At 33.6% G+C, this 13,778-nt stretch overlaps 3 protein-coding genes across 3 annotated transcripts; 2 read left to right on the top strand and 1 right to left on the bottom strand.

Moving 5' to 3' along the window:
• Window positions 1-1,609: 1,609 nt before the first annotated feature.
• On the top strand, window positions 1,610-2,349 carry LOC128035558 (uncharacterized). Its single transcript, XM_052625645.1, has one exon. It carries the CDS (start codon window positions 1,637-1,639, stop codon window positions 2,138-2,140), a length of 504 nt encoding a protein of 167 aa, XP_052481605.1. The 5' UTR covers window positions 1,610-1,636; the 3' UTR covers window positions 2,141-2,349.
• Window positions 2,350-7,733: 5,384 nt separating this feature from the next.
• Window positions 7,734-8,481, top strand: LOC105763760 (uncharacterized). Its single transcript, XM_012582098.2, has one exon. It carries the CDS (start codon window positions 7,857-7,859, stop codon window positions 8,334-8,336), a length of 480 nt encoding a protein of 159 aa, XP_012437552.2. The 5' UTR covers window positions 7,734-7,856; the 3' UTR covers window positions 8,337-8,481.
• Window positions 8,482-11,148: 2,667 nt separating this feature from the next.
• On the bottom strand, window positions 11,149-12,527 carry LOC105763752 (cyclin-U4-1). Its single transcript, XM_012582088.2, has 2 exons — window positions 12,052-12,527; window positions 11,149-11,694 (listed from the first exon to the last, which is right to left on the bottom strand). Exons 1-2 carry the CDS (start codon window positions 12,384-12,386, stop codon window positions 11,415-11,417), a joined length of 615 nt encoding a protein of 204 aa, XP_012437542.1. The 5' UTR covers window positions 12,387-12,527; the 3' UTR covers window positions 11,149-11,414.
• Between the last annotated feature and the right edge of the window lie 1,251 nt (window positions 12,528-13,778).

Below are 13,778 nucleotides of genomic sequence, written 5' to 3'. Positions count from 1 at the left end.
CTCTTAACCTCTAACCTCTAACCCCTAACCCATAAACCTTAAATCACAACCCTTAAATCAGAATCCCTAATCCATAATCTCTAATTCCATAATCTATAAACCTTAAAATTGCAACTCTTAAACCGGCCCTAAATCCTAAATTAACCATATATATACCCTAAACAATATATATTAAACCCTAAACTATAATGATAATTAAATTAAATATTTTAAAATTAATACTATCGTATCTTCTACAATTATATTTGAAATTATTTAATATATAAATTAAAAATTAATCAATCATGTACCCAAAAAAATTAAAATTATTTTAAATAATAGTATTTTAATTTCTCCATTTTTAACAAATATTTTTCTATGTTTTTTATTTCAAATTATTTCTACATGTCATTATTTCAAATTTATCCATTTTTAACAAATATTAAATTAAATATAAATAAACAAATTAAATAGTAAATAGACCGATAAAATGTTTTTGCGGCGCTTTTTCAAAAATGCCGCTAAAGCCCCGAGCATTGGCGGCGCTTTTTAGAAAACGCCGCTAAATCCCCGAGCATTAACGGTGCTTTTCCAAAAACGCCGCTAAAGATCTGAGAATTAGCGGCGCTTTTTCAAAAATGCCGCTAAAGATCTGAGCATTAGCGGCGCTTTTCCAAAAACGCCGCTAAAGATATGAGAGTTAGCGGCGCTTTTCAAAAACGCCGCTTTAGATCTGAGCATTAGCGGCGATTTTTTTTAAATGCCGCTAAAGCCCCGAAAGGTATAAAACGATGTCGTTGGGCTTAGGTTTTTTGCGGCATTTTACGTAAGGCGCCGCTAATGCTCGCGGCGTTTTTTGTTCAATCGCCGCTAAAAGCCTGTTTTGGTGTAGTGCTCCTTCCTTATCTCTCTTAACTTTTTTTAGTAAATTACAATAACAAATACAACTAACACAACTCAAATTCAAGCTACATATGAAACAATAAACCCACTCAACATTCATTTTTAGGGATAGTAAACGGCAGAAAGTACAAAATTGATTTTTGTCTTGAATAATGTGAACATAGAAAGAGGTGGGTTCTACTAAAAAAGCAATTGACTAAACATGGCAGTGTTTCATTTTCCTTTTTCATCAACCAAACAGCAGGTTAGACAATTAAAAATTAAACTGTTAAAAGTCTTGTGTTATATATTAAACTAAAATCACCTTTTCCTTTAACATTCAGTTAAATTACAAAGTATTAAATTATTCAAAAAATCATAAGATAAAATTAAATAATATGATGGAATTAAGAATTAATAGGGTCTAAATTAAAATCAACAAACTGAATAAAACTCACGCGGATAATACCTTCTTATAGTAGACCAAATCATATATGCAATGGTCATAAAATTAAATCCTAGCTTAGCTCCACAGGCGATTCAATGAAAAATTGCAATTTAGGTTTTTATTTTTTTAAATTTTAAATTAGTAAAATTAAAATTACACTTTGGTTCCCCTAATATTATAAAATTTTAATTTAATACTTTAAAAATTATAAATATATAAAGCATAAAAAATTAAAATTTCATTCGGCGCCTAAAAAATTGTTTTGGCTTCACCCTGCTCTCGTATATATATACACGAGTGATCAAAATTGATGAGCACAAATTAAGAATGGTAAACCGTTTAAGCACAGGCAAGAGCTGGTACAAGCCTTTCCAGTACAAAGAAGATGTAGACAAGCCCGGCGATGTTCGAAACATTTTGTTAGTAGTAGCAACCCTCATAGCTTCCGTTACCTTCCAAGCTGGTGTCAACCCTCCTGGCGGAGTATGGCAAGAAGGAGATCATGCAGGCAGAGCCATTTATGCATCCAACTCAGCAGCCTACTATGTTTTCTTGATTTCCAACACCCTCGCTCTCGCCACTTCCATACTTGTCATCATCCCGCTCACCTACAAATTCCCTTGCCACCTCGAAATTGTTATTGCCACCATTTCCATGACCGTCACTTACGGCTCCGCAGTTTTCGCGGTTACTCCCCATGAAATACGGTTTCGGTACGCCATAGCCGCTTTTGCTGTGCCTTTCATACTGCGGTGTTTGATTCAGCTCTTTAAGGTCCTCGTCTTTAAAAATGACCACAAGTCTGATCCAGAGAATGGCAATAATGAGTAATCATGTATTTCAGTTTCAGTTTGGTACCTCAAGTTGTAGTCTATATAGTTTAACGTAAGAAAAATGTTGTGTCTTGTTATAGCACTCAAGACAGAGAAAGTCTTACCCTAGGTGCTCTATATATATATACACGTATGTATGTATGTATGAACTATGAACCAAACTCAAATTTAGGTTTGATACATAAACTAGTATTAATTTCATTGAAATTCTGACAGTTAGAAAGATCATGAAGAAGTATGTTGCATCTTGTTACAACACTCAAGACACAACATAATCTTAACATTGGGTTGCTAGGTTTTGTCTAATTCACATGCTCCTTATTACATATTCCACCTTAGCAATAATCTATATGTTTTTTTTCTTTTACTTTAGGACAAGTAATAATTGCATATGTATATATAAGGAGGATATAATCAAATTTAGGTTTGATAAGTACACTAATACTTCTGGTTCTTCTCATGGAAATGTATAAATGTAGGAGTAATAATTCTTATAAAAACAAGATTTATTCAAAATTAGTGAAAATATTTTATTCTCTTTCTTAAAAATAAATCATATGAATAATTATATATTATTAATTAAATTAATTTATTATTAACTGGTATACTAAAATATATGTAAAAATAATATTTTTACTATACGTAACATGATATTGTTATACGAGATATAACCAAAATTATAATTTATAGCCTTCTTCGTATTTTACTGCATTGACTATAAGCAAATAATGATAGATTTTTGGTCAATAGTAATGATAGCAAATGGAGAAAAGCAAGTTATCGTATTTATAATATAACATATTATTGACAGTGGAATTTAAGTGGAAATGTCATCAGTTTTTGACATCCTGTAACTTTTGTCGTAATTAACAAAAACAAAGATGTAAAGCTGTCGTCGTGGTCCATGTTCGATGAGATAGGAATCTTTCTATTTTTCTTTTTAAAATGATTTTATGGGCTCTTTGTACTATCGTTTATTATTTTTTATTATTTAATGATATTTTAATAATTTTTATGTCTTTTATACACAATTTTAATATTTTTTTTTATTTTGAATCTTGAACTCTGAACCTCGAACCCTTAATATTAAATTTTGGCCCTAAACTTTAAACCTTGAACCCCAAGTTTAGATTTAAGTTTTGGGATCGAGGTTCGAAATTTAGGGTTTGAGTTCAAGGTAAAAAAATAAATCAATATTATGTGTAATGACCCAATAGCCCAACCTATCCGCTAAACTTAATACCCAATAACCCAAAGCCCAATAGCTCAACTATCCTAAACTAATAGAAACCCTAATTCTACCCTAAGATGTTTCGGCGCCACTCATTTGCCATGTTAGCAGACACGTCGCTCGAGGTCCCTCCCCCTCCTTTCACCGAAATGGCAAGGCGCGACACCCATCGTCGCCGTTGACCTCTGCCACCATCACCTACAAGACAATAGAGAGACAAAAGCAAAAGGAACAGAGAAATCACAAAACTAAATAGTAATATCATGTATTTTATTTCGACTATAAAGATCGAAAACGATTTGTAACAAAGGGGATTTTTTTTTTGAAATAGAAGAACAAAAACATTAAAAGGTAGTCCATTTTATCTTCTGATTTTTTTTAAATAGCGTAATAAATAAGAAATAAAAGTTTTTTTATTGGTCGTCTCGCCTCCCATTGTTGTCGGAGACCTCATCTAACCCCGGATGCTTCCGTACCTGTTAGGGTTTTCTCCGAGGCTTCGACGAAAGGGGACGTGTGATGTGCGAAGTGTCGAACATCTTTTTTCTCTTTTAGAAGGCTTAGCCTTCGGATCTAGCTTTGGGGAGTAAAAGGGACTAAAAGAGGGCATTTTTTTTAACTCCGGCCACCGGAGGTGACGGTCGTCGTCACCGATGACCGGTGGCCATGGTGGAGCGCTGACAGTCTTGTGACCGAATATAGGGGGCTTTAGAGAGAAAAAGGAAGTGGAGAGATTTTTTTTTAAAAAAAGTTTGAAATTTTTTTTTCTTTTTTTACTTAAATAGGGTCATCAAAACGGTGTCGTTTCATCCAGGCCCTAAACGTCCCAAAACGGTCATCAAAACGGTGTCGTTTCATCCAGGCCCTAAACGTCCCAAAACGATATCGTTTTGAGGGCCAACCCGATCCGAATCCCCTGGGATCCGCGTGTTTTCGTGGAAAGGGTCTAATTGTCGCCCTAGTCCTTCCGCCTTTGAGCCTTTTGCAATGTGGTCCTAATTTCACTTTTTTCTTTTCTTTTTTAGATTATACCTTTTGATTTTAATTAGCTTTCAATTTAGTCCTTATACCGTTGACCCCTCAGGGAATTACTCGTGTACTATTTTGGATTAATTGTCCTCGGAGTCCCTGAACTTTTACATCGCATTTTAATTCAGCCTTTTTTATCTTTTTTTTTTAAATTTAGACATTAGATTTTATTGGACCTTCAATTTAGTCAGTTATTTCCCATTTCTTTAATGATTTTGCGATTTATAACTTAATTTCTGTTCAAATTTCAATTTAATCCCTCACTTGATTAATTTTGCCTCTTTATTTACTATGTCATTTATTTTAACACTTAAAATTTATGTCACTTATGTTTCCATTTATTTATATGTTTTATTTTTATTTTATGGTATCATTATTTTATTTATTTATTATTATGATAATAATTATGATATGATTATTGCTATTATTGTTATAAGATATTCGTATTATTATTATAGTTGCATTATTATCATTATTTATCAGCATGGTATTTTTTTATATACTTATTTTATTTTATTTTACTTATTATACTAATATCATCCTTTTATTCTTACTTACATGGTCATTTTATTTTATTTTGCTATCACCATTCCATGTGTCATATTACAACATACTATCCTGTTTTTTCTAAATGCACATTGTTTTAAAGGTTACATTCATTTTTCATAACGCCTAGGAAATAATTAAAACCAAGGCAATGTTTATTGTTTTCGAAATTCGGAGAGTCGTGCTCCTAACTTACAAAGTATGGCCTCTTCCTAAAATCGAAATAATCGAATATCCTTTTTAAAATAATGAAAAGAAAGATTTAGGTAGCGATCAAATGGCAATTATTTTGGTTTTCGAGAATTCGAGGTACCGTGTCCTAACTCACGGAGCATGGTCTTTTTTTCTCGATTAACTTGAAATAAGGCATTTTCCATTTAATTTAATTTAATTTATTTTATTTTAATTTAATTTAGTCAAGTAACATCTTAATAGCATTATGCAAAGAGGGATCGTGTTCTAAATTCTCTTCCAATTTTCAATCCTCGACACTAAGACATCAAGTAATCAATTAGGTACCCATTTTGGGCGTTATAAGGGTGTTAATCCTTCCTCGTATGTAACCAACTCCCGAACCCATTTTCTAAATTTGTAAGACCAAATATTATCGTTTTAATAAAATCTAACGAGTCTTGAGGTGATCCAATCACACCTAATTAAAAAGGATTGGTGGCGACTCCATTTTTTTCGTTTTTTAAAATAAAAGTCGATTTCAAAAAAAAAGTTTCGACAACTTGGCAACTCCACTGGGGACAAAATAAGAGAGTCAAGTCGCGAGTTGATTACTTTTTGGTATTTTTGTTGAAAATTGATAATTCGGTTGAAATTGACGATCCCTTCTTTGTATTTCATCCTTCATGTTATTTTTGTGGTATATAATGTCTTTGTTATATCGGGTTACACAATGATTTAGTATGTCGGTTTTATTGGTTCGAGTTTCTCTTGGTATGTTTCTACACATTGCATGGCATAATCGTTCCATTTTGCCATTCTTAAGTGGGAGTGAGAAGTTATTCCTTCGTGAAGTCTTCACATCCATATAGGATAGTGGATTGCTTTCGGGATACATCCATACATATGTCTTCGTGAGGTCTTCACCTCCGTATAGCCATAGGAAATTGTATTCCCCTAAACTAAACTCGGTCCATATGAGCCTATAAAAGGTGAGGATTGAGGAATCTGCTGGTTCAGGTACCCTTACTTTAGAACCAAACCGCATATAATGAGCCTTAAAGAACCCACCCTAGGTAGAACCATGTCAAACCTTAGTGGTCACCCGAATAGATGTTCTATTTACTATTTCTTGCTTTGTATTCTAGCTTTGTATGAAATGTACTGACTTGTTTTGTTTTGTTTTGGCTATGATTGCATTTCATTTTCATCATAGAAAAGGGTGTTGATTCGCGTTCAGTTACTAAATAGAGAGCTTGTCATGGAAAATGGATTTCTTGATAAAGTGGAGGACAATGCAGCTGTACGAATATGGTTCGAGAAAACACAACAAGAGAAGGGCGACAGCCTGACTGAAGGGTACATGTTGGAATTATAAGATTTCACTCGCATCAGTGTGACTCTGAATAATCTTCAAGAGTTGAAAGAAATATGGGACCAATGGGATGACGAAATCAAATAGTTATTCTACTTTGAATATGGTGATTTGCCTTATTTACTCGATGTCAAAGTGGATAAGCACTTATTTCGAGCTCTTGCCCAGTATTGGAATCCCGCCTATAGCTGGTTCACTTTTGGGAAGGTAGACTTGGTGCCCACCGTAGAAGAGTACACAACTCTACTCTGTTGCCCGAGGATCCAAGCCAACAAAGCTTATTCTAGAGCCGCCAACATCCTGACTTTCTTAAAGAGGCTAATAAGCATAACTGGGATGAGCGAGCAATGGGTCGTAACCCGGATTAAACAAAAGGGAGATAATAAATGCATCCATTGGAAAAGTTTACGGGATTTGATTTTGGCACATCCGTATACGAGAAAAAAGGTCGACATCTTTACTTTGAGTATTTACGGGTTGGTCATCTTCCCCAAAGTATTACGGCACATAGATGATGCAGTTTCAGATTTATTTGACCTGCTTGACAAAAAGGTCATGCCCGTCCCGGCAGGTTTAGTTGAAACTTTAATATCTTTAAGTGCATGTCGGAGAGCAGGTGAATTAAGATTTATCGAGTGTGTACAACTCTTGCTAGCCTAGTTCCATAGCCTAGTTGAAACTTTAATATCTATTTTGTTAGTAGGTGACGAAGGGATGAGAGTTTCTAATTTAGATAACCCATGTATTAATATAAAGTTGGTATTAATTATAAGAGAAATTGAATAATTAATCTAAAAAGGCTTATATAAATATCATTGTTGTATATTAAGGAATATTTTAAAAGAAAACTATCGCATCCTATAATAGTCTTATAAGGTTTATTAAGAGCCGAATGAGAAGGTTCACTCATGCCCACGAAGAGGGTTGAATCTTGAGATACATTATAGGACAAACTATCCTTAAAACTAATATCCAACACCCCCAAGGTTTTGTTTCATTCCTAATAGATCCATACTTTTTGAAAAAAAATATTATTAAACTCTTGAAAATTTTAATTAAAATCTCTAAACAAGCTGTTGGCTTTGTTTCAAGGACTGGATGGGGCAAGTACTTTGGGCCAGCACTAGCAAGCAGGAAATTGTGACGAAAGCAGCTTGATGTTTCATTTATTTTTGTATTAATTATTTAATCCAAAAAGTCAAGAGTGGAGGATGAAAGCTTATTCTGGGGGAGAACCTTTCCCTTTTTTCTCCCATATATAAAACCTTTCCCTCCGTGTTGACTGACCCATTCAATCCCATCGTGGCCCCTATACATACACAACTATCTCCTCCCTTATCGTTCCCATCAATTTACTAAAAAATGTTAAACCGATTAAGCACAGGCAAGAGCTGGTACAAGCATTTCCAGTACGAAGAAGGCAGAGACAAGCCTGGCGATGTCCGTAACATTATGTTAGTAGTTGCTACCCTCATAGCTTCCGTTACTTTCCAAGCTGGTGTCAACCCTCCTGGCGGCGTATGGCAAGATAACGACAACGGACACCATGCCGGCAGAGCCATTTATGCATCTCAGTCAGCAGCTTACTATGTTTTCTTGATTTCCAATACCTTCGCTCTCTCTGCTTCCATACTTGTTATCATCTCTCTCACTCATAGGTTCCCTTTCCATTTCGAAATTATTATTGCCACCGTTTCCATGATCGTCACTTACGGTTCGGCGATTTTCGCCGTTACTCCCGACGAATCGGTCAGGTTCCGGTACGTCATAGCGGCAGCTTCCGTGCCTTTTATACTGCGGTGTTTGATTCAGCTCTTCAACATCGTCTTCAAAAAGGAGTAATTATTGTACATCGGATCGTATGTAAGAGACATATGTTGTTACAGAACATAATCTTTAACATTGGGTTGCCTAAGTTTTGTTTAGTCAATGGCTGTAACATTATTCCAGCTTAGCTATCTGTCTTTTCCTTTGGGTTTTGTTTAAAGTATTGGTAAAAGGGTGCTAACTGAGAACTAACCTCCTTTTAGTATTATTAAACTTTTCAACTAATCCCCCCCATGGATTGCTTTTAACTTTTATTCCTTTCATCAGACCATACCTAAACCAAAAGTAGTACCCAATTACCCTAGGTGGCTTCAATTAATTGCTAATGTCTCCTTTTGACAAATAGTTATATCAAAATTAGGTTTGATAGATGGACCAATAGTATGTCAAGGAATAGTAAAATTACCCCAAATAATCTTATGTCAAGGAACTTTGCATGCTCAACTATGACATGATTGAGTTTGGACTAGCAACACACTACGACCTTTAAGAATGTAAAGATGAACCCCAAGCAATCCAAAGGAACCTTGCTTTCATCCACCCTACCACGAATTTTGCATCATACAAACTTTATTCCAAAGAAATAGGTTTTTATCTCCAAGCCCTCCTTCAGCCTTGGAATGACATATCCAGTCCAAACTCACTTTTGCTTCCTTTGCTGAACCTTTCCAAAGAAAATGTGTAACTTTCTTAATAACCTTGGTAGGAAGAAACATAACGCTACACCGAGAATTTTGAATACTAAGGATAACCAATTGCAAAAGTTGAAGTCTGGCAGCAAACAAAAGACTATTAAAGTTGTGATTTTCTCCACTATCCCTTATGGACCAAAAAATATTATAAAAGAAGTCAAAGAACATTACTAATGGCAGCAATAGACTCAGTTGTTCCCTTTGTAAAAGCCAACAAATCATCTGCAAAACACAGATGTGTTAGTTAACGCTTTCGATATCTTGGATAATACTGAAAAACTTTGTGCTCCCAGGGAAGTACATTAATTATAATAACGAAAAGGTAAAGAAATAAAGAGTCACCTTGCCTAATACCCTTTTCCCTAGAAGAATCTTCTATCAAACCACCATTAACAGTTACTAAATCCACTGACAGAACACATCAGAAAACCCCAACAGCTTTAAAACTTGAAAAATAAAGTCCCAATTAACAGAGTTAAAAGCCTTCCTAGTATCCACCTTAATAGCTTATCTCGAAGATAAATGTTTCCTCTCATAACCGTTAATGCAAGAAGTACATTATCAACTAAATTCTACTCTCCATAAATGCACTTTAGTTCTCATTTATGATAAAAGGCAGACAGACTTTCATTCCATTGGTAATTATCTTTATAATGCACTATAAAGAGTTGAATAGTAAGAAATAAGTCTAAAATCAGTACCTTGAGAAGCACAGTAGAATTGAAAGATCCCAGCAGATTTCTAGTATTAAAAAATATATATTGCACTAGCTTGAAAAAAATTGGCATTATAACCATCACTCCCTGGAGCTTAATTCCATTCATTGAGAGTAATGCTAGAAACCTGATTTCATGCGTGGTAAGCTTATGACACAAAAGTGCAGGAGACCCATTTTTAATATTAGAAATGGGCAAATGCTCTGGTCTTGCTCGAGACCAGTTGGGCTAAGTTATGCGGTTGCTGAGCTAAGGCCCCAATATTATTAGGGTGAACGACTATGGGCTCAGCTAGGCTAACTAATATGAAAATGGGTATGTTTTGGTTCCATGTCCCACATTTCAGCCAACCTTATCCCTAACCAATGGAGAAAAAGCATGGAACTTTTACATGTTGATCCATCTATAATTTTTTTTGGAACTTTAACATATAGCATCCAGTTTCAAAGTTATATAACATACATCATCATATCATTAAATTATTATTATTTATACAATATTAAGAGATAGGGGATGATAATAACACAATTTAAATTTATGTCAAACGAGCATTTGATCATTGTTTCATTCAAATAAGATATTATTAAAATATTTTAAACTTATCTTTTGACAGTCACATGAAACTTTTGTCATATCTAACAATTACAGACAAATATTTGGCAGCCTAATAGCTCAACCTGTAGTGTACGGCCAATACAAAACATTATTAGCAGCTGCCACTCTTCTTTCGTATATATAATATATATATATATATTTGAATCTATCTTGTAAGCTAATATTTGCAGGACCATCATGGTTGTTGCATCTGGATGCACATGTTCCTTGTCTCATGTCCCTTCCAAAATGAATAAATGACGAGTGCCAAATACACCACATTGTCATCCTCTACCAAGTATTTGTAGCCACACCAATACAGCACTGTCCCTACCCTAATGCTGTCCAGTCATACACACAATGCCACCTTCCAATAAAGATTTTTTATAAGAATCTTAGCTTGGTTGAAGATATTAAAAGCATTATAGACATCTCAATATTAGAAGTCAAATTGTATTTTAATTTTTATATTAAAAAAATGAGTAAATTAATGATACACGTAACGCACTATGTGTACTTCATTCTACATATAGGGACAAAATTTTTTTAATAATATAAATGGATAAAATTTTAACAGAATCACTAATTTATTTTTTCATCTAATATACAGATATTAATATAACGTATAGGAACAATTACTTCCATATTAGTTTTATCCCAAAAGTAGCAGTTAACATGAATGAAAAGGAAACTTCCATATGAGAATCCAAGTCCAAGGTGTTAGAGTTGATCAAGTAGTATAATGAGATTATTATAAGATGTAATTTACAGCTATATAGGAATTTCCTCAGCACTAAAAAGAAAAAAAAAGGGGGGGCACAATGATGAAGCAAAAGAAATTGGAGAAATTGATTGATAATGAGACTTTTTGATATATAGCCCAGACAGACTGTAAAGAAGAAACTCCCATCTGTACATTACATAAACAATTTGAGATCCAAAAACCCAAAAAAGGAAACCACAATACAAACAAAATGATAAAAGAAGAGAAAGAAAGAGAGGCCAACATGTGGGTTTTTAGTGCACAGGTGATGCATAAATTGCTTATAACAAAGTCACTATCTCTACATCTACCTCTACAAAGGCTGTCCTTAAACAGCTAATTGTTGTTGTTGGTTTTGATGAGAGGATTCTTCTTCATTGAAACATAAGTGGACTTTTAATGACCTATCAAGACTTAATGATGATTCTGCAATACTTGGTGGTGGTTGCAACATGATCTCTCTTTGTAGGTAAGTGAAGTAAGTGTGAAAAGTATTGGGGGCTACATTTAAATGAAAACCCAACCCAAATAGAAAATCCACTTCAAGGTAATTCATTTCTCTTCTGCTGATTCCTCCCACTTTTGCATAGTAAGCATTGTTATAATATCTGAAATATCAAAAATTATTCCAAATCAGTAAACACAGCAAATTGATAGATTGACAGAATAAGTAAACAATGATACGTGACATGTTATGTCTACTTTATGTTAAAGTGGATAAAACTTTTAGGAGAAGAACCAATTTAATTTTTGATCTAATATATAAGGACTAATTTTCTCGTTTTCTGATTAAATGAAACAAAATGTAATCCGACTCCTACTACGTTTATACCTTAACATATCACAATGAAAACCAGGATTCACCTGCCTGCACTTAGTTTGAATTTCTGGGAATTTTAATGGATTTACAGTTCCAATAAAAGCAAACCAAAAAACTAAGGAAAACCCAAAATCGAAGAACTTACATATCATCCATGAACTTGGCAGCAACCATGACACTTGTAATAAGCAGGCGATGAACATTGAATGAATTGATGGGCAAAGTGGGTTGTTTTTGAGCAAACCGATCAAGGTAAATGTATGCAACGATAAAACAGGAAGGGCTACAATTTGCATACTTATAAATCCTGTCCAAATAACTTTGAATTGAGATAGTTGGTCGAGTTAGACCATGAAAGACTGAAACTTTCTGAGGCTGGAACCGACAGTTTACATCGTTGGACTCGGCTACTTTGTGGAGAAGACAAGACAAGTATGTTATGAGATTTGGCATCAGACTTGGGTTCTCTAACTCTGCCATAGCTGAAAATTTTGGACAAAAAGGATTGAATGTTAGAAAACAGGTAAGGGTGGTCGTTAAAGGGTAGGTATTTTAAATGAAAATGGTAGCCTTAGGAATTTTATAATTAAGACATGGATGTCCCCATCCTCCATTTGGTGGGGGGTTTCTAAGGTCTTTTGAGTTTTGGGGTTATAATGATTATAATAATCAAAATTTCAAAAACTCAACTTGTACAAGAGGGAATAAAAATTAAAAGGTAAACTACTAAAATAGTCACTTTTATTTGTCTCAAGTTACATTTTAGTCACTTTTGTTTGAAATGTTACATTTTAGTCACTTTTGTTTGAAATGTTATGTTTTAGTCACTTACGTTATCGTGTTGTAGCATTTTAGGTACTGAGCCATTAATTGCTGTTAACGGTGTAACGATAAGCTGATGTGACATATTAAATTATCATTTCAAATGAAAATTTTAGCTTAAATTCTACAATTGGTCCCTATAATTTTTTTTATTTTGAGCAATTTAATTTTTTATTTTATGTTCTTTTAACTTTCCTTTTATTTTTATTTATTTTCATTCTCTTCGCTTCTCCTTTGTTTTCCTCCCTTTTTCATTTCTTTTAACGTAGTTTTCTATGTTTTTCATTTGTTAAAATTAAAATGTAACTTTGAGGTAAACAAAAGTGACTATTTTAATAGTTTACCCAAAATTAAAATCATTTTCCTCAAAAGAAATTTAATCAAATTATTAATAAATTTACGTTTTGATAACTTAATTTTAAAAGCTATAAAATGGTTATTGAACTATTAAAATCATTGTTATATGGTCTTCTCTATTCACACCACCTACACCGATCGAAAGCTCTCCTTCCTCTTTTCTTTTACAATTCAGTTTTTTTTTTTATGAAATAATTTTGAGCATCACGAATCTGTGAACCAAAATCCAAACAGCTTTCTTCTTTGATCTCTGATCTCTGACACTAACCATCAGATCAACTTGGATCTAAGATATGTTCTTCTACTCATTGATGGGTACTGATACACTGTATCGATTGTCGAATCGTCATTTGGAGAACTTTTGAATAGTTCAATGACCATTTTGTAGCTTTTTGAAGTTGAATAACTAAAACGTAAACTTACTAATAATTGAGTGACCTTAGGTGTAATTTACCCTTTTTTCAGTAATTAATTTGTAGCTATACCCCATCATGTGAATACATGTGGGAAATAAATTGTTTTTGATTGTACTTTTTTTCTTTTTGAAGATCCTTTGCATATCTTGTAGAAAACTACATAAATTGATAGCTAACATGCATTTTTATTCTGTTTGGTCCATAAGGCTATATATGCTACTCTGTTTTGTTTTGTTTTTTTTTTTAAGTTAAAGATTTCAATGTTTTGGGCTGCATT

The sequence above is a fragment of the Gossypium raimondii genome, chromosome 12, assembly GCF_025698545.1.
Source record: "Gossypium raimondii isolate GPD5lz chromosome 12, ASM2569854v1, whole genome shotgun sequence".
Classification (NCBI taxonomy): Eukaryota; Viridiplantae; Streptophyta; class Magnoliopsida; order Malvales; family Malvaceae; genus Gossypium; species Gossypium raimondii.
Note: the sequence above shows the minus strand (reverse complement) of the source record. Positions and strands in the feature narration are given on the sequence as shown.